This window comes from Vanessa atalanta, chromosome 5, assembly GCF_905147765.1.
Source record: "Vanessa atalanta chromosome 5, ilVanAtal1.2, whole genome shotgun sequence".
Taxonomy (NCBI): Eukaryota; Metazoa; Arthropoda; class Insecta; order Lepidoptera; family Nymphalidae; genus Vanessa; species Vanessa atalanta.
Window position 1 is genome coordinate 5358419 of NC_061875.1, and position 24789 is coordinate 5383207.

Here is a 24789-nt window from a genome sequence, read left to right on the forward strand (position 1 = left end):
TAAAAAATATTACATACAATTTATTCCTAAGAATTAATAGTAGCAGCATCTTAAAATTTAACTATAAACATTTGAATCATCTTTAACAAATACAGCGATATAACTGCCTATTATAAATATGACAAAATAATTCTTCTCTATTTCATAAATAAATACAAAACATCCACTAAACTCTCAACGTATGTTTTAGTCCCCTGACTAAGAACCATAAATTAAATATAATTTTACTTAATTACTCGACTTCGTAAGAGAACTCGTCTCCACATTTAAAGCGTCTAAAGGAGACCTTCAACTAGTCATATGGCACGAAAACGACTATAGGAACCAAATGACCCCTACGAGCGAACTTCAGGCGAGGCTGAGGAAATAGAAGGCAAGCAACGACAACGCATAGAATGCGCCGCTGAAGGCGAGCAGTGCGCGCACCGCCGCCCGCTGCGCACGTGATCCACGTCGACGCGCACCGTTGTTGTAGCGTTCCGTATTCAGCACTTTGCGGCGAAGCACCGCGCTCACACCCCGCGCCGGCCTTTGCACCTCCTCCTTTGCTGGGGCGCCATACGCCTCATAAGTCGCATAAGCGCCCGACACTCGCGACTCCCTCGATACGCCGTAGGAACGCTCGTCAGCGGACGGCGCTGCGCTCGGTGGCCGAGACGGAGACGGCGCCTCGTCCGGTAACGCAAACTCAGGGCGCGGCGCCGACTCAGTCGCGGAAGTGCGCCGACTCGTCGGTGATTCACGACGCCACCTACGCTCAGCGGCAGACAACCGCGTGCCTAACGGCTCGACGCCCTCCGCCGGTTGACGATAATCGAGCGGAAGATATCGTGCGGGATACTCGCCTGGGGCAGACTCGCCGGGACGAGTCTCTAGCGACGGCGCGAAAATGCGAGGGAGATCCCGACGACCACGACGCAGTGGAGCGTAGCGAGGCGAGAGACGAGGGATCGAGGAACCCGCATCCAACAAAACTCCGGCGCGTGGCGCCTGTGTCGGCGGAGGCGCACGCAGAGGCACGTGATGGGCGCGGGCACGCGGGGAAGCGGGCGGCATCACGCGAAGGGGCAGGCCGTAGCGGAAGTAGCGGTCGCTGTACACGACGGTGGATAGCGCTCCGACTCGGGCGGCTGGCAGTAAGTTATACACGACGCGCGAGAGACGCGAAGTGCGGGCGCGGCGGCGACGTGGCAGAAGGCGACGCAGGGCGGCGGCGCGGCGTACAGGTGGGGGCGGGCGCTCGTATGGCTCGGCGTAGAGACGGCGTGGTGAAGGGGAGCGCGGCGCGTGGCGCACGCGGCGCGGGCGGCCGCGGAGGGGCCGTCAGTCGGCGGGGAGGGGACGCGTGCGACGCGCTAGCTCGAGCTCATGCAGCACTTCAAGCACGCAGCCCGAGCTCCATGCCTGCGTACGACACGAGTCGGCGCAGAAGGCGCCACTAGCATTAGTCAATTCCGGCAAACCGCGCCAGGGCGATGACCGTATTTCGGCCACGTGGGGCGCCAACGCTGCGTAAACGGAGGCGATCGTCTTTGCATATTGTCCGTTCTCATGGGCGAATGCGAGGCGGGCTCGTAGATAGAAGCCGATTGGCCACACCCACTCGGGGCCCTGGTGATAGTTGAATCCATGTGCAACACTTGGATCGTCGCTGTTGTTAGAATTGTCATAATCGCTCCGATATGCCCAGTCGGCAGGGTCAAGAGTCTTCACACCAAGCGGACCGAGCAGAAGTCGCTCGACGCTATCCAGGGCGAGCCAGGCGTGTTTCGGGTCAAAGAGATCGGGCGCAACCGCCATTGCGACGGGGTAGTTACAGCGCAGCTGGTAGTCCGCCCAGGGCCGCGTGGCGCCATGTGTATCTTTATAGATAGCGCGACGGTGAACAAGGTCGGGGCGCGCGTCGGCCGCTGAAGGCGCGGCCGGCACCCAGAAGTGTCGCTCGAAGGAACGATGGATGCGGTCAGCCCACTGCGCGAAGGTCCACGCTGTGAGCGAACCGTCGCGATGTCTGCGCGCCACGCCGGGGTAGGGATAGCGCCCGGCACGCTGCTGCGTCGCCAGCCACGACGCGGCGCTGTATGCGAGCGCCACGAGCTCCACCGCGCTCCCGTCGCGTGGTGTAGCCGGTTTGCCGCGAGTACCGGCCGTTTCAGACGACCCCATCTTGTCCATCCACGTGCCGCAGTTGGCATCGTTACCTCCGAACGGGAAACCCGTCTCAGGGTCGACACCGATCTGCAGGTTGAAACCTTTATCGGACATATGCGCGTCGATCTGCCGACCAGCATTGCGCTCGCGGAAAACGAGACCCTGCGGAAAGATAATAATGTCAAAGGGGCCAACAAGAATGGCGTATTAACCAAAATCACTAAAAATAGTAGTATTTTTTTAACGTGAATTTTAAATCTAGCTGTAATTGTAAAATGCTATGTGAAATTTTATTATAAAATCAAACAACCTTCCCCAGGAAGGATGTACTAATTTTGTCAAAGTCATCTTGTTGAAACAAGTTTATTACTATCAACATGACCGATGTTGGTGTATGCATGATTTACATGAACGAAAATGAAACTTCAACATTAACTGGATAGCTTACCTGGAAATGAACGTCGAGAGCCTCCTGCATGACGTCGTGCAAAGGCTGGTCTGCGGCGCCGGGCGGTGCTGGATCGCTATCATCTTTGGGAAATATTCGCGATACGGGGTCCGTCAGCAACGAGTAACCTTGAGGCGCTTCAGTACAGTACTGGAATATTTTCATAAACAAATAAATATAAAAGTGATAAATTATATGAATGATGCTTAATGTTTCATATATCATTAGATCATTAACCTGTTTTATGCTCTGCAACCACCACCAAACTGCATCGCGACAGTTAAAACGCGCATTTCGGCCTCCGTCGAGTAAATTCGGAATGAGTCCATGTCTGAGACACGCTGCGAAACCGAGGATGTGATAACGAGCGTCCTACAAAAAGACAATAATCAGATCTGCTTTTAGAAACGACGGTCCCGTCATAGGTTTCCGAAGGTCCGTCCTTCGGGCCTTACCTGAAAACGGCCAGTGAGCAGAAAATTGCCACGCAACGCGATGAAGGTGTCACGACCCCAGCAGCGCATGTAACCGACGGCGAAATGCGGCAGGCCGGCCGACAACGACACCGAGTGCGCGGGGCGCGGTGGGGGTAACGCCGGAGACAACGCTGGCAGCCGCGCTGATTGCACAGAACCCGCCAACTGCACGCTGGTTAGTGCAAGTGCACGCGACAGACTGCAGCCACGAGCCGCACCGCTCATACGAGCCAGTGCCGTACGTTCCACACCCGCGTGCAAGCCACGCATTACCGCCTCGAAATACGCGGGAACAAGGAAACGCGGTAGCTCGGCCACCACGCGCAGCACCTCGCGGTAGCGCGCGCCGACTGCACCTAGCCTTGGATCGCTCTCTAGGCGACGCCACTGATATTCGAGCAGCCAGTCGCCAGCGCGCAGGTTGTCGCACAGCGGATGGCCCAGATCGTCGCGCGGCGCCACCTCGTCGAGCAACGACAGCACACCCTGCAGGCCGGCATATACGAGCGGTCCATGTCCGGGCACGTCGTAGGCACCGCCACCGCATCGCTCACGCTCCTCGGGCTCGCAACAGTACAGAAGGGCATTGAAGTCAGCGAGGTCGAGCTCAGCGAGCGCAGGCCCGAGGCCGAGTGGATCAGGTCGTCCCGCGTGCAACGCAGCCACCGTACGCCGCAGAGAGGAGAGAGCGGTGGCCTGCAGAAAAACAAGTAACTGTCGTTAACTTTTAAATCGATACCTCTTCAGATATTTTTAAGATTTAAGGTATCGATTTATTTTTCTCGCTGAAAGACATTGGGAGGGACTCCGACCTGCGGTGGATGTGGAGACACCCTTACGGCGACGATAGTGCCGGGTGGCAGCGAATGGAATTCAAGCACGGTGAGCGGCCCCTCTCGGCGCTCGGAGGCGAACACGGACGACTGCGCCAGCGGCACGCCACAACGCACATGCGACTCATATTCGCTCAGTCCATTAATGTACTGCGAGTGTCGGGTGAACGCGCCAGGCGGTTGGAATACGCGTCCCGTACTCCTATAACGGCCAACATAATATATAAGTCAATAAAGTTTATTTAGAGTAGATAATTTTATTTCGTCGATTACGCCACCTGTAATCTTTGTGCCGAAGACCGGCCTCGAGTATTATTTCGTCAAGTTGCCCTTCGAATCGTAAAGGCTTCACGTAGCGGCCACCGAACGATGCGTCCGGTGAGGTGAAGGCAGTGAACGCCACCAAAATCACCGACTGCGAGTAAAATACATTTCTTAAAATCACATCATTAAACGTAACAATCTCATAATCGCGTACCAAAACGTCGTCCTCACCTTTCTAGAGAGCGGTTCGTGTCTAGTCACGGCTACTACGTCGGCGTCCATTTGGTCGACGTAAACCTACAAGAGAAAATAGCAAGTAAAATGAAATTGCAACATATTTGCACATTATCAGATTATAAACCAAGCCGACCTCGCTGTAGCCGGCGGCGGCCAGCTCCACGTGCAGCGCGTTCAGCGCGCGTCGCGCCGCCAGCAGCCCCGCCGCGCCGCACACGCGCCCCTCCTGCCCCTCGTCCGCCTCGGTCTCGCCCCACTCCGCGTACAGCCGCGTCTCATCCACCACGTGGATCTGCAAATACACACACATGGTCACGGTGGTCGCCACGGTCCGCTTCCCACCCGCAAAGCGACACTCACGTGGTGCGGCACCAGCTCGTCGTAGCCGCGTGTGCTGCCCGTCGCACAGCAGGCCATCGCCACGAGTGCGGCCGATGGCAGCATGTCGAACACGCTCCTGTTTTCGAAATACCGCAACAGATAACTATCGCTCCAAAAGTTAGTCGGGCCTGCGTAATTCTAAAACCCCCGCTGAGCTACGTCGATGTAATGTCGGAACGGTTTCAAGCGTACCTCTTCTCGAGAGGCGAGGGGTTGTCGTGCGTGAGGTCGAGCAGCACGGCGTGCGCGACGCGCGGCACGGCGAGGCGGCGCGGCGCGCGCAGGAAGGCGCCCACCGCGCGCCCGCCGAAGCGGTGCACCAGGCGGCCCTGCTCGTGCGAGTCCCACGCGCTCAGCGCTTCTGTAACGCGAACGGAATGTTCAGTTTCGGTCGCTCTGTGGCCTCTTGTTAGTGAGGCGTGTTAACAATATTGGTAAGATTTCTCGACATCGCTTCTGAAATATAAACAGTTTCAAAACATTGTCCTGAAATTACTTGTTCGTTTAGCAGAATAATAAAAAAACTATATTTTTTAAATTAATCGCAATTATGCTTGCATCGCGACAATATTTTATATTAATATATATTATATTATGTTCCTAAGTTCGACAAAAAAAACCTTCAAGAGATCAAGTACTGTGATTTAATTACCAATTGTAATTTAATCACTGTATCGTGGCTTCGTGTGTGGTAAAGGCTGGGCCATTATTACCTCTTATGAGCGAGGTGATTCCGAGACGGTTCACGAAGATGTTGTCGACGTGGTCCGAGTTCGTAAACAGCTCAGCGACTACATACAGATCCGGCTTCACGTTACGCGCACAGTCCAGCATGTACTCCGCGACCTAACATATGCTATTGATAAACACTTTTGCCAAATATATTAACATGACATAAAAATTACCCATAAAAAACGAATAATAATAATAACTTATTGTTTCTTGCGTAATTCATTTAAAAAATAATAATATTTAAGTTTAGTTTATATGTTATTTGTTAACCTATAGTTTTGCATTTATATACTGAATATGTTAAAACTGTATAATTCAATAAAATAAAACAAAAAATAATAATAATAATAGGTAACATCTTACGTGCAAAGGCGTCGAGTGACAATTATCGAGTCGGACACCATCAAAAACTTCAGCTGTTAACTCAACATACTCGCGCATCTGTCCCCAAAGGAAAGGACTGTCTTCCGGCTTGTCACCGTACCTGCGAAGGATAATTGTAATAAATAAATAGAGTCGAAAAGGAGTTTAATTTTTGGGATTCTTCATGCGCACCTGAGTTTAACACTGTCTCCCCACGCAATCAGCTCGCGACGCATGTAGACACGTCCGTCGTGCTCGCGAGCTGCGAAGTCTTGGAGAGGGTCCGCGTTCATTACCCAACCGTTGTGAGCCATTACCAACCGTCCCGCCTCGCCGTAGATTATTGCTTCCATATCCGCCAGCGAGCCGACTGCACTCGGAAACGTGAAATACCTGCAACACAGTACTGTCTCACTAGCTGCTGTGCACACTTGGTTCGACCCACCGTTGCTCGCACTCACCTGGGTACCAGCGGATTTTTGGCGCTCACCTCCTCGATCTTTGGCCCGTCGGATTGGAGTCGGAAATATCTGGAACAGTAAATATATATAGACACGTTGTAACTTTTCACCAACGAAGGTGAAGTAGCAAAGAGGCGCACCGCATGCCAGCCACGCAATTATCGAGAGCAGCGCAGAGGTGGTCGCGCATGCAGTCGGCCGCCGCCTCGTTAAGCTGCTCGAGTCGACGTCGCAACTCCTCGCATGACTTCTTCAACCGCGACTCCTCATCGTAGCAATCAGATCTGCGAGAGATCGAAGCTTATATTCAAAATCTACAACAATATACATATTATACTAATTGTTCTACAAGTATAATATATCACATCTACAAGGTTTCTAACTAGAAGAATGGCTATGAAACTTAATAATACATAATTAACATACGTTTATATATATATATATATATAATTATATGTTAAATTTATGATGTATGTAAGGTATACTCTAATAAATGTAAATCAAAATTTCAAATTGTACATATGATACACAAGGCTCATAATATCGAATAAAAATGGGCGTACGCACCATCCGTTCCAACGATTTTGATGTTTTATTTCTCGTTAAAAGTTGACACACAGTTTTTTGTATTAACAAATTTCTATTTATTTTGCCTATTGACAAATATTACGGTAAGCTTCCTGTTTATTTTTTAATACTGGCTTTCTCGCAATACCAACCTGTACACGTTATAGATCTGCAGCGCGAGGTCGAGGTCGACGGTGGCGGCGCAGCGGCGGCGCTGGGGGTCCGGGGTCAGTCGCAGCGCGTCGCGCGCACCCTCGCCCACGCCCTTCACGGGCGGCACCCTGCAACCCGAACAGAATGTCATACGCGTTCTACTCAGGACGAGGCGGCACGACACTACCACCGAAACTCACTTGTTGCGTGCCATGTAGTAGAATTTCTGCACGGTGTCGTCCACGTCACATGTGAACATCTCGTGCAGCCGCGCCTCAGGGATTCGCTGCGTCTGCAGTATGTGCCGAATTGCCTGCGCGAGAGGGAAAAAAACATAGATGACAGAATTGGACGCAGGCCTGTCTGATTAGCTTCCGTCTAAGATTATATACCTATATGATTTAATTATATATATAGAACTACTTAAATATAGGACACAAGGCACGGATTACATGGCGACCGGTCACCTCGATATGGTCGTGTTGCGTGACGCGTCTCGGCACGGCAGGCTCGAGTGTGCCGCGCGCGACGTCGTCGCTGAGTCTGGCGAGCACCGCGTCCAGCAGTGCTGCCGGCCGCAGGTGCGGACAGTTGTAGCAGTTGTACGTCGCCTCCGGATGCTCCGCTAGCCACGGCGTCTCGTTGGCAGTGTGGTTCAGTACTACGTCGCATATCGACAACATCTGCAATAGATGTCCGTTTTGGATTAGATAGTCACTCAACCGATTAGGGAAAGTGCTTCGGACACCACTCGCCTTCCAGTCACTGCGCATCTTGGCGACGATATTTTCGATGTCAGCGAACGTCGCTTCGCGACCGGAGTTCACGTCATTGAAACGCGGGTCGACGCGGAGCTGGTTGGCGATGCTGTAGCTCGAATTCGACGCGCCCAGCTCCTGTAACACCAAGTCTTAATTCGATTACGTAGTCACGAGAGATATCACGAAAGAATGCGATGATCGTACCTGTACAGGTGTAAAGTGTATCATGTTGTAGCCGGCCTCGTGCGCGACACGCAGCACACGCAGCCAGCGCGGCAGCGGCCCGAGGCACTTAGCGAGTACAGTCTGACACATGACACCATCTAGCGGTACCTGCGATCCGCCCGCGGACAGTGTGGGCGCTACGTGGAACCAACCTGAACCCTGGGGACCCACGCGTGACTCCCTACAAATAACAGTACGATTAACTTCAGCGATACAATCCGACTGGGGATGACGGATCTAGAAGTGTACTGACGGGCTGTCATATACGAAGTAGTAGTGGAAGGATCCGGCACGTGCTAGGCGCAGCTCGCAGTAAGTATCGGTGTCAGTCAGAAGCAGACCGGAGCCGAGTGTCTCGTTTGCGTTCTCACGTTTCCACTCCAGTCCGTAGTATTGATTGCGCACGAACTCCCCCTGCTCGCCCTGCTCACCCTTCTCGTCCGCTGCGACATTACGCAATATTATCAAATAATTTGATTTACAATATCATCGTTTTACTAAATGATGATAATATTACTTACGATTGTCTGAGACTACATAATTGGTGTACAGAAAGACCTTGCGACCGAGCAAACTTGGTCCGGGGCAGAATTGTAAATAGCAGCCTTTTTCAAATCTGAAGATCAAAATTAATCGTTTTACTTTTACCGTTTGAAGAAAATAAGTCCAACTTTATGTTGCTAAAAATTGATTTTTAATGCTATTTCAAATACCGGAAAAGAGTTGCATCCTGGTGCTCGCCGTGGTTGAGCGTGAGCGTGCGTACAACGGGCGCCTCCGCCTCGCTCTCGCGCGCCTCTTGCGCCTCGCGCCGCTCCACCGCCATCTGCCTCTGTAAAACACCGTGACTATTTTAATCTTTTTCACGATATAAACGTTGGTATAGTGATAGAATAAATAATAATAAAAAAAAAATTACAATACACGAAACGACGCGTTTATAAAAAAATCGAGATCGAGTAACGTATAATTTGATACAATATTGATAGGAATTCGTATATAATGAGTAACCTTTTCGATAACAGCCTTTTCGTGCACCTTTCGGCTGTATTCGCTTTTCTCGCGAGTAAGCATTTTCTGCATGACGTGCGGATCTGCACGACATGAGCGCACACGCTGCAGTCGCAGGCTTCGTGCTAAGCTTGCCTTTATAAACGCGGGAAACAAGGAAAATACGATCTCTCATTCGGGATACGGTTACACACTTTTGTGATTCTCGCTGGCAACTAACCCGTCCTCAAACAAAGCGGTCACCTCATGCGTACGACTATTATGTTCTTTGTAAGTTCATATGACGTTATAATTGTGCGGTTAACAGGTTGCCTTTAGAGCTGTATTATTAGAAAAAACTAGTCTAACGTTTAACAAGCTATTGTCTATACATTTCAATTAGTTGAATTTACTTATTATTCGTGGCGATACTATGAATTTCGTGAAGTCAGCACTTTATCGACGGCGACGGTAAAAAAAAAGTGTGACAGAGACAAAGACGTGAATATTGTTAGATTTATATATAATATATAGAAACAGTCTATAATTATAGACTAATAATATACATTTTATTTTTTTCATATTTTGAATATAGCCTAAATTATTTAACAGTTATTAAAAAATATATGTATGGGTTTATAAAATATTAAGAATTAAATGTGCCACAGATCATGACAAAAAATAATAACTGAAGATATGACACAGAAAATTAAATAAAAAAAGTTGAACACAGGCCCGTTTGAACCAAAAAATCAGGATGCCATGCATTTGGGGGTGCCTCAACAACGTGATCAAGTTATGGACCATCAGTGAGGCACTTCAGGGGTCTCTTAAATATATTTTTAGAGAGTCCACCATAACATAACTTGCACTTGGGTTTCTTTCTTTAATATGGAGTTTAAAATGCATTATGGTCAAATGAATGTTGATGAAATGATAAAAATGATTTTGTTTTTCTTTTAACAGTATTGGTTTTTAAAATTAATTTTGTTTATTTCTTCATATATGTTTATTATATATGTTGATGTATAAGATACTGATATGATATATGTTGATAACATTATATCAATTAAAAAATACTGATCACAATTTCTGTTAATTTATTTAAAAATTATACAAATTAAATACAATATTATTTATTTTTATATTATTTTATACATATAGTATTATATATTTCAATTTGCTGCAAATATTTAAGGGTAGAATAGACAATGACCTAGATCTCATTTTGCCAGTGCTGCCAACAATGATTGCCAATATAAGCTCTGACTTTATTTATCAAGAAATGACTCATTTGCTGATTTTCGTTTCAATTATTTAAAAGAAAATAATAAAATCTAAACACAATATCTCCTTGGTAACTAATATTTTAATTAACAAATAAGTAATGTAACATACCTTGAAGCATGATATCTTTGCAGCATGCTTGGATAAACAACAAAATATCATGTCTTAAGATGAACTGATTATGGTCTAAATGATAAGCACATTTGATAAGAGAATCTCTGTTTCAAGTATACCAATTTTGTCATGCTAATTTATCGAACACATTTCCATTACAATTCAATTTCATTGAAATGCTTTTATTATCAACGTTAAAGTCTATACATTAAGGATAAACTTTTTTTTAGATTTTAAAAAGGTTTCAATTAAACAATAAAGAAAAACAAAATTAAAAAAAAAATATTACCTGAGGTTTATAAATAAATATGCAATTAATGTCTAAAAATATATTCAAAAAACTTGAATAGAACATGTAAATTGTTAAGTAAGACTAAAAATTATAAATTAACTCGCATAAAGATAGAAAGCAAATACTTAAAAATAAAAATTACACATTGATTGAACACACATGATTTAAAAATAAAATACATACCTGTATATTATTCGGTTTTAGCTGACCGGCATACAGCACTATTTAAAGCTTAAAACAGTACTATACCATTAACAAGAAGTATCTAGTGCATAAGTAGTCGTTATTATTATTTCTTACATCAGTATTGATAAATTTGAATTGAATTCCAATTCCCTCTCTTAGCTCAATTTAATAACAGAAAACTTTATGACAGAAGTGACCTCAGTGTCCTCTAAAATTTATCAATGTCAAGTTTGACAGACTTGAAAACAGAATATCAAATTAATGAAGCATTACAATGAAATTGTTAAATTTCGAAAAAAAATCTTTATTCGTTTGTATCTGGAATTATAACAGATTTGCAAAACTCTTTTTATAACATAAATATATTTTAATGTTATGTATAGGTTTAAATTTTAAATAGTAATAGAAAAAATCATAACATACAAAATAATACATTGTCAAATTATTAAATTTGAAAATGTAAACTTGTAACTTCAAAACTATAGTAGGTAAGTAATAATATAAATTGTGAGTTGCTTAATATAGGTAATTATAAAACATTGGAAAAGCAGCTGTTAAATAAATATTAGCATTATCTGCCTGTGTACGTACTATATACAATAAACTGGAGTAGGTACAATGATACTATAAACTACAAATGTGCCTCGCAGTTTCACCCACGATATTTTTTGCTTTTACGTCGTTATATTCATTATTACAATGATAGAATCATCGTCTCGGCGTTTATAGATGTTGCTTTCAAACAAGTTGTTTTCGCTACATATTATGTATTATACTAAGGATCTTGACGATATCTCTGCTTTCTAAAATCATGTGATGTCTTCCTGAGTCCTGACTGATTCTGGTCACAACGGTAAATCTCAAGAGACCAGCCAACTACGCATGACAAATTATAGTGCATAATTGTGTGAGCAAAACCAAGTGTAATAAGTATAGCAGTGTACTTCCAACTTCTAAATTATTATATTATATATTAATTTTTATCGGGCCAACCAAGAGCTTGAACCCAGAAAATCTCGGGATCTGTGGTTTTATATCTACCAACTAGACATAGCCGGAGTGTACACTCTAGTTACGTACTTGATGACTAGTGACGTACTACGACTCTAGAGTCGTAGTACGTCACTACTACGTACTTGGTCGGTACCGACCTACTGAAATTGAAGAATTTTAACTAGTTGCGTATTTTAAGATTTGGCGACCCCAGTAAAAGTAATTTCCGGAAATTTCATTTCATATATATTTTTCTTAAATACATTAAATTATTTATTGTTATTAAGCGAATTACGGTAACTTACGTACATACATTCATTATTAGCCTGTAAATTTCCCACTGCTGGGCTAAGGCCTCCTCTACCTTTGAAGAGAAGGATTGGAGCATATTCCACCACGCTCCTCCAATGCGAGTTGGTGGATAGGTAACTTACAATTAACGTTATTTATAGTACTCGTTTGTTGATGATTTCAAGTCATTCAGACCTTCAAATTTAATTTGTGATGCTGCATGTTAATAAATATGCAGTCACACAAAAATAAAAAAAAAATTAAAGGGATGTCTGTGGAGATTCAAATACGAAAAAAAGTTCAAGTCAAATCAAAATATTACCAAAAAATAACGAATACAAAAGGCGATTAGGTTGCGCACTGCCGCTTCGACCACGTGCCTCCTTGTTCATAGGGTAAATTTATACGCCACTGATTTTAACACTCGAGTAAAAGTAAGTAGGTATATCATTTCGTATTAATTTATTTTTGTTATTTGATATACTTCGGTTATCATTATATTTTTATTTCCACCTTTGACCTTAAAATTTATATCTTATCTTTAACCATTTAATAAAACTGTAGTAGTGTATGTCTGTACGTGAATAAAAATCGGAGCTACTAGTCCGATTTAAAAAAATAAATTTCTAGTGCCTTAATTTATAACTTCACACTGTAATCACAACTAGATAACCATAATCGTCAACTAATCTACCAAACCGTAGATAAGTATCATCATTGTGTATGAATCGAACATGAATAATTAAAACTGAACCAGGGTATAATCGCCAGGCAAAACTATTATTTTATAACGATATAAACTCACGAATAATAATAATAAGTCACTGAATTAGTTAACAACTCACTCAGAAACTAGTTGTATTTTGCACTATTCTTTTTAATCAAGAGTCACCGTCACCAAAATGAACGTTGTTATTACCGGTGCAGCAGGATTTTTAGGATCGCGATTAGCAAATGCTTTGCTAGCAGATAATTCAAAGATATCTGTTGCGCGACTTGTTTTAATAGATTTAATACAGCCCTCCCCATATAACGATCCACGAGTTACAACACTATCAGTTAATCTAGCTGACCCTTCCGCAGTTGATCTAATCATTCAACCCGATTGTCATATATTATTCCATTTAGCTGCAGTATTAAGTGGTCAAGCTGAAGTTGATCTCGACCTAGGTCTTCGTGTTAACTTCGATGCAACTCGAGCCTTAGTCGAAACGGCAAGACGTCGGGCCCCTAATCTTCGATTTGTGTATACAAGTACAATTGGAGTATTTGGAGGTAACCTTCCATCTGTTATTAGTGATCTAACCGCAGTCACTCCCGAAAATTCTTATGGCTCCCAGAAGGCTATGTGTGAACTACTTCTAAACGATTACGCTCGCCGTGGTTACGTTGATTCACGAATAGTAAGACTGCCTACAGTGAGCGTTAGGGCTGGTACCGCGAACAGAGCAGTAACATCGTTTGCTAGTGGAATAATACGCGAACCGCTAAATGGGAAAGTGAGTATTTGCCCGGTTGGAACAGCGCAAAAATTATACCTAACAAGTCCACATACAGTAGTGCAAAATATAATACACGCGGCCACGATTCCGGCAGACGCTCTGGGTTCATGGCGGGTAGTTAATTTACCTGGCATTTGCGTGTCGGTTGGAGAAATGATTGAAGCGTTGCGGGAAGTAGCAGGTGATCAAGCAGCATCGTTAGTGCAGTTTGAGCAAGATGAAATGATTGAACGTATGGTTGCAAGCTTTCCGAGCCAATGTGATTACTCCCGTGCTACGAGTCTTGGTTTTGCAGTTGATAAACATTTTATTGATATTATTCGTTATTACATTCAGGATGACTTAAATGCTTCAAATTAATGTGTTTTTGATTTAAATTGTATTAGATTTTGAATTAATAATAAAACATAATTAAATTAATTAAAAAGTTTTGTGATTTTAGTATAAGAAATCAATGAAGTCGTCACAGATATTTAAAAATGAACAGTAAAAAGATAAATTAAGGTAAGCAAAAAAATATTCTTAAATTATATAAAATGAAAGCTGACAACACTAAAATTATTCATTTAAAGCCCGCGACTCAGGCAAGATTTAATTTTGTGATAATTATTTTTATATTGGAAGAGTAGCAACAACTTTAAAGTTGTAATCTAAACAGAAAAAATGTTCTTACGATAACATAGAAAATCATTACTTTAAAATCTCATATATGTACTTTGAATATGATAAAGTAGTTGCAAGTATTGAGCAACTGTTAACACTAGAAATATCATATTTTTTAAAATAAAATTGTAACATCAGTTTCTTTCTTTTAATGTTAATTAATAAAAATATCAAAAATCAAAAAGATTTTTTTCTATAGCTTGTTCCGAGTCCCAAACGTCAGTGGAATCTAGTTCATTCTTTATATACTTTGCTTTTTTTGCTACATGTTCATCTTTCATACTAGATTTTCTTTTACGTTTCTTTTTAGCTGAAATAACAGGGATAGTTTCAGGTTTTGTTTCAGCTTCTGATTCAATTTCAACTTTTCTCTTTTCTTTTTTATGTTTCTTTCTCTTCTCCTTATTTGATGGTTCTGTTACAGTATTGTTTAAGCGCTCATTAATTGATGCTGAAATCTTGGTAGCCTTTTTATAATTTATTCCAAATAGAGGATGTCGGCATTTTGTTTCCGGTAAAGGAATAAAGTTTATCTGATTATTGACCATTACATTCTCTTCTGGAATATGTGCCTTAGGTATTCTTTTTCGTAAATTAATTGAATAATTTATCGGAACATTTTTTACAAATAATTTATTTTTGTTAAGTGACATAATAGGGGCTTTCGTTATACAATTATCAATAATGGAATCATAAGATTGTCCATTAAATTTCAGCTTACATTTTGAGTCTAATTTTATATGAATACCTTTAAAATCTTTAACATTTAATTCATGAGGGCCATTGATGATCCATATTTCATCATCTTCTGTAATAACAGACTCTGCTTGAGCTTTAGGTGTAATTAAAGATAATTTTTTGTTGGCATTAAAAAAACTTCTTAGATGTTTTGACAAGTTTGTTTCATCATCATTTTCTTTAGGCACTGAATCTATACTATCTTCATCTTCAAATTTCAATCTCTCTAATATTTTAGGAACCTGTTTTGATGGTTTATTGTTAGAAGTAAGTGATTTATCTGTATTTAATTCTATCTTTGTTGATTCAAAATTTAAATCACCATTGGTTTCTTTGATCTGGTCATCATCTATGAAATTATTATTTAATGCTGAATTATTAATACAGCTTATTTCTTCTATCTGTAAATCTTCACTTCTATCGAAACTGTTGCTATTAATTACCGTATCACGTTTTTTTCTTTTTAATTTCTTCTTTGCTTGGAAATTTTCATCAGATATTTCAAAATCATCATTTAACGCAATAGTGTCACTTGATTCTTTTTTACTTTTTTTCTTTTTTTTCTTTTCTACAACTTCTTCTCCGAGGGTTATTGATTTATCATCAATTTGAGAACCTTCAGTAGGCTTAGGAGTATCTGCATCTACTTCTTGACTTGTGTTATCTAAATCTTCAGAACTAAATGATTCTGAATTCTTTTTAACTTTCTTTTTTTTTTTAGATTTAACTGGAGCAGGTTCCAGAAATGAAACTTGTTCTTGCTTTACTTTGTAATTAAGATAACTGTCATCAAAATCTGATTCCTGTATCTCTTCATTGTGGTTATGATGCTTTTTCTTCTTCTTTTTTCTTGGTGTATCAAAATCACTATCTGGTTCAGATTTTATAACCTTTGGTTTTCTATCGACAGTTCCATTAAGTTCAGCTGGTTCCTCATATTTCCTTTTCTTCGCCTTGTTTTTTTGTTTATGTGATCTATCTTCAACTAAATTGTCGTCTTTATTATTGTCACTCTCTTCTTGTTTTATGTCAAAATCCCTGAAAAATAAATTTCAGATTTTTATTTATATTGTCTGTGTTAATGCATGTTTGCTACAAAAATATTGCTAAAAAAAAGTTATAAATGGTATCAAAGCACAATTTAGGGTTATAATAATTTGTTGTTTAATATTTTTTCTTCTCAGATATTTAATTTGACATTGATAATGGATAATTCTACTTAATCTTTTCATCTTTTTAAGGAGCCATTTAAAAGTTCTTATGATAACAACAACTAAATTGTTGTTCAAAATTAGCATTTTCATAAATGTAGTTTTCAAAATATACTACTTTTGCCAGTGACAATATGTTTACATTTAAAATATAAGTAAGTCTAACGCCTAAGAAATCTTAAGTACAAAATACTTGAGTAATTGGCGGTAACGTTTTCAGTTAAAATTAAAATAATAATATTTTTAATTCAGCTCAAAATAATAGGCAATGAAGGCAATCAACAATATAAAACGATATCCTTTATTATTATAGGTAGTTGTTTTTTTCCTACCAAGATTCATATACTATAATTTTTAAAGACACCTATTACTTATTATCGTACACGCCAATAAATAAATATAAATCAAACATACATAGTATCAGAGTCGTTAGAAGCATCAGACCAAATAAAACTGTCATCAGAGAACTCCATATAACATTAGCAAATTTATATATTGATTATTACACTTAATTTAACTTATATTTAAAAAATAGCTATGTATATATAACCAATATTCAAGTATTGCCATCGGCATGGTATACATGACATATCTCTTAACCTCAAAATTTCTATCAAAATGGACTTTTGAAATGTTGTTGTTGCTTTAATCATTGGCTTAGTTTTTATAGGCAAAGATCTGTTCAATACAGCCCAGACCTATGTAGCGTATGTAGCGTATGTAGCGTTCATATTATTCATTTTATCTTTTTATTAAAATGTCGCACTTACTTATAAAATATTTAAAATAATTGTATATTGTTTTATTATCATATAGGTAGCTTTTATTTATACTTAGTATCAGGGGTAACTCTTAACATAGAACAATAACGTGTTTTTCATGCGATGTTGAGTAATCGTGCAGACAAAAAGCCTGTAATCATTTTAGACTACAACAAATTTAAGGGTAAAGCAAAACAGAAACAGTTACAGTTGCAAAAGAAAAACAAAGCGGTGGCCTCAAGAGGTAATTAGTAACATGGTAGACATATCAGCCTACAATGTTTTTATATTATTAACAGCTGCCAATAGCAGCTGGAAGGAAGACTGCCTAGCAAAACGGCGTCACTGTTTGGAAAACTTGGGTATGCAATTGGTGACATCGTAAATAAAAAACAGAAAAGTATTACCGAGGGCACCATTTACAACAGAAATTTCAAAAAAGCTTCGTCAATGTAGTGACAATGTACAGAGTCCATCAACTCAACAAAACACAAACAAACACTAGTTCAGCTAAAAAGGCTCCCAAAAGAAGTCGTTGCCAACTATGTGCTAAAACTGACAATAAAACACCTTTGATCTGTGTAGATTGTAAGAAATTCGTATGTAAAAAACATTCTAATACAGTTGTACTATGCACCCAGTGTAATAAGATATAATTTAATTTACATTTTTTTACATATTGCTGAGTCTTTTTTTATATAAATGTCTAATAGCGTATATTATTTTTAAATTAGATGTATTAAATTAAAATTTATATAAAAAAAATATAGTAATTCTGTACAAATAATTATAATATGTCAAATTAATCCATTACAAATTTGTATCTTAATTTTTTGTTAATTTTTTAGTTTTTTTAGTTTACTGTTTCAAATCTGACCCGAAGCACGGCAACGTTTGTAAAATTAAAGACCTTATGAAGGTTAATAAAAAATATTGTTTAACTGACTGCTAAATTGCAAACTTGAATGAGAGGCCTAAGAAAGCACATTTCGATCGAATTCTGTATCATCTGAGCTTGGCCGTAGCGAGCCACCATGGGCAGAACCTTGGTGATGATCGAGAAGAAACACTGCTGAATTCTGAACTTATTAGTGTCCCTGAGCAGTTTATTGTACAAGACGTCATTGAAGCCATATTCCTGGTACTGTTTTCTCAACAGGCGCAATAAAAAAGTCAGTGGCTGTGCCATTCTCGCACCTAAGAACTGTGACCAATCATTATCATCATCAATCAACAGGCCAAAGACAAACTACTAGGTCAGTTGCAGTTACGAACGCATTAACTCTGTTGTTACGGAAAATTTTGAAAAAAAAACTTGATACCCAGTTGGATTTTCGTACAGACTCAACGTGTCAGAACTTCCACCTCGCAACTTACACTTGAAATTTTGTTCAATTGTCACCCTGCCTCGTAACTTGAATGTGAAGCCTAGCCCTTCTAAAGCGTCGCGAATTTCCATTTGGCATTTGCTGTTGATTAGTAATCTCATATGATGTCAACTCTGATCTGTTTGGTTTAAGTATTATGTTTGAATTACTTTAAATTTGGGATGTCAGTTTTATTTGTTCAGATTGAATTGTGTCATATTTGTAAAGTAACATGTCTAGTTATCTGACATAACTTTTGTATTTTATATAAATTTAATAATAATTACGTTTTATCAAAATTAATTCAAAATATTTAAGTTAAAATAAATAGTTTTCTGATTAGTCCTTAAATGTCTTTTTGGTTTGAAAGTGATCCCATTAGTCACATCTACCATTCAAGATTTGCCATGTCGATTAACAAGAGCCAAGGACAAAGTAAGCCTTTATTTGCCGAGTTCCGTCTTCTCACACGGTCAAATACACTTTACAATATCTCGAGTCCGTTCTAAAACCCACTCAAGATACAAATTGTCAACAACTAGCAGCATGGTGTCATTAATGGAGAAGGACCATATAATAAATGAATTTAATTAAAATAACCATATTTTAGTTGTAAATTGTGCAAGTTTAATGTAAATAAAAGTAAATTAACTTGTTATCAATAAACTCCAATTCTAACTGAAGTAATGTATATTATTTGACATTAAAAAAAATCATTTAAAAAAGGTTTCATCATTTTGGCGCCAAATTTAAATAAGTGATTTGCAGTTTACAATTAAATGAAATCAAAACTAAATCTGTCATAGGTTTGAAAATTCCAAAAAAAACTATTTCTATACTATATTTATTTATTTATTTAATATTGTAATTGTGAAAGTAATTCTGTCTGTCTGTATGTCTGTCGCTCTTTTACGGCACAACCAATGATCCGAATTTGACGCAATTTGGTATGAAGCAAACTTGAATTCCAAGAAAGGACATAGGCTACTTTTTGCCTAACCCATGACAACCAACCCCTTAACCGGGAGCGAAGCCGCGGGTGACAACTATATTGAATAAACGCTCATTTTCATTTCATTCCATGGAAGGCATGTGCAATTGGATTAAATGCAGTAAGTAATAACATTGGAATCAAAAATACTAAAATGTGATAACTATATATTTTCCTGATAATTAGAAAATATTGTCATTGTAATGGCGCCTGTGAAGCCTATAATATATTATTCTTCTCTATTGATGAATGTAATAGAAAAATATGGGATAATATGTTTATTTATTTAGGACCATCATCAATCAAATACAGTGTAATAATAAAATCATATTTAGGCTTAATATAAAGCGTGCGACTCAAAGACGGCCCAACAGGCATTTTAAGGTACAATGTACATATTACATATTTTTCTGTTGAAATAATTTTATATTACTAAAACACTAGAGATATATTAAAATACAGCCTGCCTTGTTTTTAACATATTGTATTAAATTTTAAACGTTACGAGAATTGTTGTAGATGTGATTACTTACCATAGACATAGAGGATCTATATTACACTTTTTTATTTTATATTCTGTTCCCTGCGAAAAAAAGACTTGACGTACGTTTGACGTTTACACTCTTTCTTGTTAAACTTTGTGTCCAACATGGTGAGTTAAATTTAAAAAACCGCGTTTAATCCGTCTAAATCTATAAATTTCTTAATCAAATCAATTGTTTTTAGTGATTAATGCATAGCTTAATTCTACAACTGATGTGTTTACCTATTATTTTTTGAGTTCATGCAATATTTTAGCCGAAAAGTAGAATACAACATAAACATTTTGTGAAGTAAACCCAAACTTAATTTGCTTAAATTTTAATTTCTATACAGCAATTCAAGTTATACCTTTTATTAGTATGCTGAAATAAAAGAATTAATATTTAACAAGTTTTATTTGTGATGTCTTAATATTTAAGGTTATAGTTTTTTTTAAACTTTATTGTGATGATTGTAGGCTCGTGGACCTAAAAAGCATTTGAAGCGTTTAAACGCTCCTAAAGCATGGATGTTGGACAAATTGGGAGGTGTGTACGCACCTCGTCCATCCACTGGACCTCACAAACTCCGCGAGTGTCTGCCGCTAGTGATTTTCCTCCGTAACCGTCTAAAGTACGCGCTTACCGGCAATGAGGTGCTCAAAATTGTGAAGCAGCGTTTGATTAAAGTTGATGGCAAAGTCCGAACTGATCCTACTTATCCAGCTGGTTTCATGGGTAAGTCAAGTAGAATCAAACCTTCATCTTGTCATTTTCATATTTTACTCTTAACACTGTATTATGCTATTTATACTGTTTGTAGGATTATAGGCTAAAAAGTGTAATTACTTAATATTATTTTATTCATAACAACTCATATAATTTATTGATGTAACTAATTTAGACTAAGCTGTTGTTGTTAACTAAATATTTAAATTTAGTTTCAATAACAAGGGCATTTGGTTCATATTCAATTTCAATCAATTTCGAAATTAACTTGACTTTCGAAATTATAACAATTTATTTTTACAGATGTTGTATCAATTGAGAAGACCAATGAATTATTCCGATTGATCTATGATGTTAAGGGCCGTTTTATTATTCATCGTATTACACCCGAGGAAGCTAAGGTTTGTTTTGTTTATAAATTAAGGTTATTTATTAAGAAATAAATAAAGTCAACATTTTAAATTGTTTTAAATTATACTAAAATTTATCTATTTTTTAAATTAAATGCATCATGTGATGTAAAATATTATTTTAGTACATCTATATATCATTTAATTTGCATGGATTCAATAGACTAATAATATATACTGTCCCATATAAGTTATATTGGAAAACATTAATTTATGGCCATGTTTTTTATAAAAAAAAAATATCTCAATCTGTTCGATTTTAAAAATAAAAACCCTGAGCTGTAATTTTTTAATGGCTAGTCTTCCTTTAGATTTATTTAGTCAAGTTTATAGTATCCAAATTTGCCCAGGAAGATAGCAAAATTGAAAATTATATATTAAAGAATATCATTTCATTACAATTTTGTCATATGATAAAAAAATAACTCCTTGTAAACAGTAAAAGTTCCTAATTTTTTACTGGTTCTTTAGTAATGAGAAAGAGAAAGTAAAAGTAACTCATGATTATTGTAGAATATATATCACACCATATCATTATCAAAGATTTGTTTATGTGATTTGTTGGTGCTTAAACATAATTAATAAATATATTATAAGTATTTAAATATGTTTATCGATTACATGGGCAATAATTGGCCATTACAATATTTTTAAATAAAATAATGGATACATTTTCCTCTGGGGTTGTGTCAATCTTATACTCAACCCAACATTAAGTTAACTTCTGCTAAGGATCTTCTGACTGAATTAATTCATTTGTTAATTTAATATCTTACTATTTCAGTACAAGCTGTGCAAGGTTCGTGCTGTAGGCACTGGCCCTAAGAATGTACCTTACCTAGTGACGCACGACGGTCGCACATTGCGCTACCCTGATCCTCTAATTAAGGTGAACGACTCTATCCAGCTGGACATTGCCACCGCTAAAATCATGGACTTCATCAAGTTTGAGTCAGGTTAGATAGTTCTTTCAAAATATTATATATTCATGGTTTTGAGATTACATCAATAAAAGGTATTTTGCCATATTTTCATAGTGGCAGAAGCAAATTATCTCTCCGGAGGTTTCGCTTATTTAAAAAAATAATGATAAATTTTCCCTTTACTTTAATAATAAAAAATTTATAAACATCATTTTATATAAACTTCTGGTTTTACATATTTCACTTGATTTTTAATACTTTTCATAGAGTATGTTATGATAGGTAAACACTAAAAACATGTTTTTTTTTTTATTAAAATATAATATTAAGTTTATTTGCAAATAGAGATTTTTCAAAATATGATCTTCAAAAATCATATATGTTCTATCATTATTTTTTTTTGGTTAAAAGCTTTATGATCTGTTTCTTTTGTAATAGTTAGTTTTATAATTATGACACTCCTAGATACTATTATCCTTACCTTGCTAGCTGATTATATTAATTTTGAAAGAATGTTTATAGTTCACTTGATTGTAAGTGGTCAATCTCATCCATAGACATTAGAACTGTTAGAAGTATAATTAATTTCTTAGTGTAGAATAACTGATGAACTAAACTACCCACACTATATTTTTATTAAATGATTTTTTATAGGTTTTATAGTCTGGTAGGAAATGCATGAGTAATTTAATTTAGTATAAAATATGCCTGTTAATATATTAAAACTAATATTAAATAGTTGTTGAATATTAGTTTTTAAATATATTGCATATTCGATAAAATAAAATAAATGTTTTGTCTAAGAAAAATAGTTGATATATATGCTCGATTAGTGACATGATTTTATGAAATTAATATAAAAAAAATATTGTTAAATATTGATGTATGATTTCAGGTAACTTGTGCATGATCACGGGAGGTCGTAACTTGGGGCGAGTGGGCACTATCGTGTCACGCGAGAGGCACCCTGGTTCCTTTGACATTGTACACATCAAGGACTCCACGGGACACACCTTTGCCACTAGGTCAGTTATTTGATAATTTTGTACTTTGTTCCTATAAAAAAATTTAAATAAACAATTATTAAAAAGAAAAAATCAACGTACGGATCCAGTAGAAAAAATCTTAAAAATAATTAGATCTAAAGATCCTACAGGATAAAATGAAATTAGTTTAATCATTTTATACATCTGTGAAAGTAACTTATAATTTATTCCACTTATTTGATGTTGCAGTTGATGTAACCTCATAATTTTATTACATAACCTATTTGCTCTTTTTGGCATATTTTTTCAATATTTGTTTTATTGCTTTCTAAAGTTCTTTTAATTTAAACATTTTTTATTTTGATTGTGCACCTTTTATAACTTTATAGTCTGTTCTAATTAATGTTGTGAAATGAAAAATGTATGTTCTTATGTTTCATTTCTCCAACTTCTAGTGTGCGAAATAAAGTCAAAACACTTATTTTTAATTTATAATTACAAATATACTAATTAATTAAAATTTCGTTTTGTAGGCTCAACAACGTGTTCATCATCGGTAAGGGCACGAAGGCGTACATTTCTCTGCCCCGCGGCAAGGGTGTGCGTCTTACTATCGCTGAGGAACGCGACAAGCGTATCGCCGCCAAGGTCGCTGCGCACTAGCCTTAGCTCTAATATTAAATATTAAAATCTACTACTGACCTTTTATTGTTTTCTATAACCTTCGTGATATTTGTTATTAAGGTGTAATCGAGTGACTCGTCTATGTAATATATAATGATAAATCATTTTAGTAGATTACTCACTAGACTATATTATAGCGTTTAGCGATATAAAGTAACTCTTGGGATTAGATATGAGTGATGAAGAGTACCAAATTTAATATCTAGTAAGAGTAATGAAATAACATAAACATTTTTAATCTGGATCCACGCTGTCAATCTACTCAACCTGACTAGCGCTGCCTCAATGTTTTGTTTATAATTTGCTTAAAAATATAAATTTACGCATTTTTTAAAGAGTTAATTATTATGGAGCAGAATTAATAATTATTGGATGTAATATTAAGTCCTTACATATGGAATTGTCGTACTGATCACTGATGTGGAATATCTCCTCTGGTTAAGAATTATTCATTTAGCTGGTACATTTGAGTGTTGAAAACAGTCATTCATTTGTTTTTTCCACATTATTTTTTTCTTTGGCGTCGCTTATTATAGCACAATAGAAAACATGAAATATCGGTATATTAACGAGTAAGAGTTCTACCGTGGCACCAGTGCTGCAGAAACAGCTCGAAGTATTATTGATATTTACTGGTGTCGCAAAAGAAAGCACGGTACATTTTTGGTTTCAATGCTTTCCTTCTGGAAATTTCGACCTTCAGAAGAAACCCCGTGGACGGCTGGAGACCAAAGTGGAAAATGAAGAAATAAAGGCTATTGTGGAAGCAGATCCATTCCAATGCACTTCAGAAATAGCTGCAGGATTCGGAATAAGTGATAAAACTATTACAAATAGGGAAAGTAAAAAAACTTGAACGATGTGTAACCTCATGAATTGAGTGAATCGAACTTGCAAACTTTCGTTACTTTGCTCAATCGACACAATAATGAAGGGATTTTAAATCGAATCATTATTTATGATGAAAAGTAGATACTACGAAAATGGACTCAGCCAAATCCTGCCTTAAACGAAAATTGACTCAGAAAAAGTTAGTTGTGAGCGTTTGGTGGATTAGCGCCGGTGTCGTTCACAGCTTTCTAAGCTTCAATTGGAATG

General features: G+C 38.2%; 4 protein-coding genes across 5 annotated transcripts; 2 read left to right on the forward strand and 2 right to left on the reverse strand.

The window, feature by feature from the left end:
- Positions 1 to 802: 802 nt before the first annotated feature.
- Positions 803 to 11100, reverse strand: LOC125064432 (glycogen debranching enzyme). Of its 2 annotated transcripts, none has more exons than XM_047671438.1 (24): positions 10919 to 11100; positions 8766 to 8884; positions 8574 to 8668; positions 8306 to 8495; positions 8032 to 8233; positions 7822 to 7962; positions 7534 to 7749; positions 7267 to 7379; positions 7066 to 7194; positions 6487 to 6630; positions 6347 to 6415; positions 6078 to 6278; positions 5886 to 6006; positions 5504 to 5636; positions 4983 to 5151; positions 4770 to 4866; positions 4543 to 4701; positions 4404 to 4469; positions 4187 to 4323; positions 3888 to 4110; positions 3055 to 3771; positions 2837 to 2971; positions 2600 to 2749; positions 803 to 2313 (listed from the first exon to the last, which is right to left on the reverse strand). In XM_047671438.1, exons 2-24 carry the CDS (start codon positions 8876 to 8878, stop codon positions 1324 to 1326), a joined length of 4710 nt encoding a protein of 1569 aa, XP_047527394.1. In that variant the 5' UTR covers positions 8879 to 8884; positions 10919 to 11100; the 3' UTR covers positions 803 to 1323. The 2 variants fall into 2 exon arrangements, with proteins under 2 accessions (XP_047527394.1, XP_047527393.1); XM_047671437.1 differs by lacking the exon at positions 10919 to 11100 and adding an exon at positions 9064 to 9151.
- Positions 11101 to 12964: 1864 nt separating this feature from the next.
- Positions 12965 to 14363, forward strand: LOC125064234 (D-erythronate dehydrogenase-like). Its single transcript, XM_047671180.1, has one exon. It carries the CDS (start codon positions 13108 to 13110, stop codon positions 14065 to 14067), a length of 960 nt encoding a protein of 319 aa, XP_047527136.1. The 5' UTR covers positions 12965 to 13107; the 3' UTR covers positions 14068 to 14363.
- A 141-nt stretch (positions 14364 to 14504) lies between these two features.
- Positions 14505 to 16924, reverse strand: LOC125064233 (putative pre-mRNA-splicing factor ATP-dependent RNA helicase DHX16). Its single transcript, XM_047671179.1, has 2 exons — positions 16734 to 16924; positions 14505 to 16146 (listed from the first exon to the last, which is right to left on the reverse strand). Exons 1-2 carry the CDS (start codon positions 16790 to 16792, stop codon positions 14541 to 14543), a joined length of 1665 nt encoding a protein of 554 aa, XP_047527135.1. The 5' UTR covers positions 16793 to 16924; the 3' UTR covers positions 14505 to 14540.
- A 3090-nt stretch (positions 16925 to 20014) lies between these two features.
- LOC125063975 (40S ribosomal protein S4) lies at positions 20015 to 23701 on the forward strand. The gene is made up of 6 exons (XM_047670728.1): positions 20015 to 20090; positions 20439 to 20697; positions 20992 to 21089; positions 21883 to 22054; positions 22917 to 23046; positions 23541 to 23701. The coding sequence occupies exons 1-6, from the start codon at positions 20088 to 20090 to the stop codon at positions 23668 to 23670; spliced, it is 792 nt and encodes a 263-aa protein (XP_047526684.1). The 5' UTR covers positions 20015 to 20087; the 3' UTR covers positions 23671 to 23701.
- The last annotated feature ends 1088 nt before the right edge of the window (positions 23702 to 24789 follow it).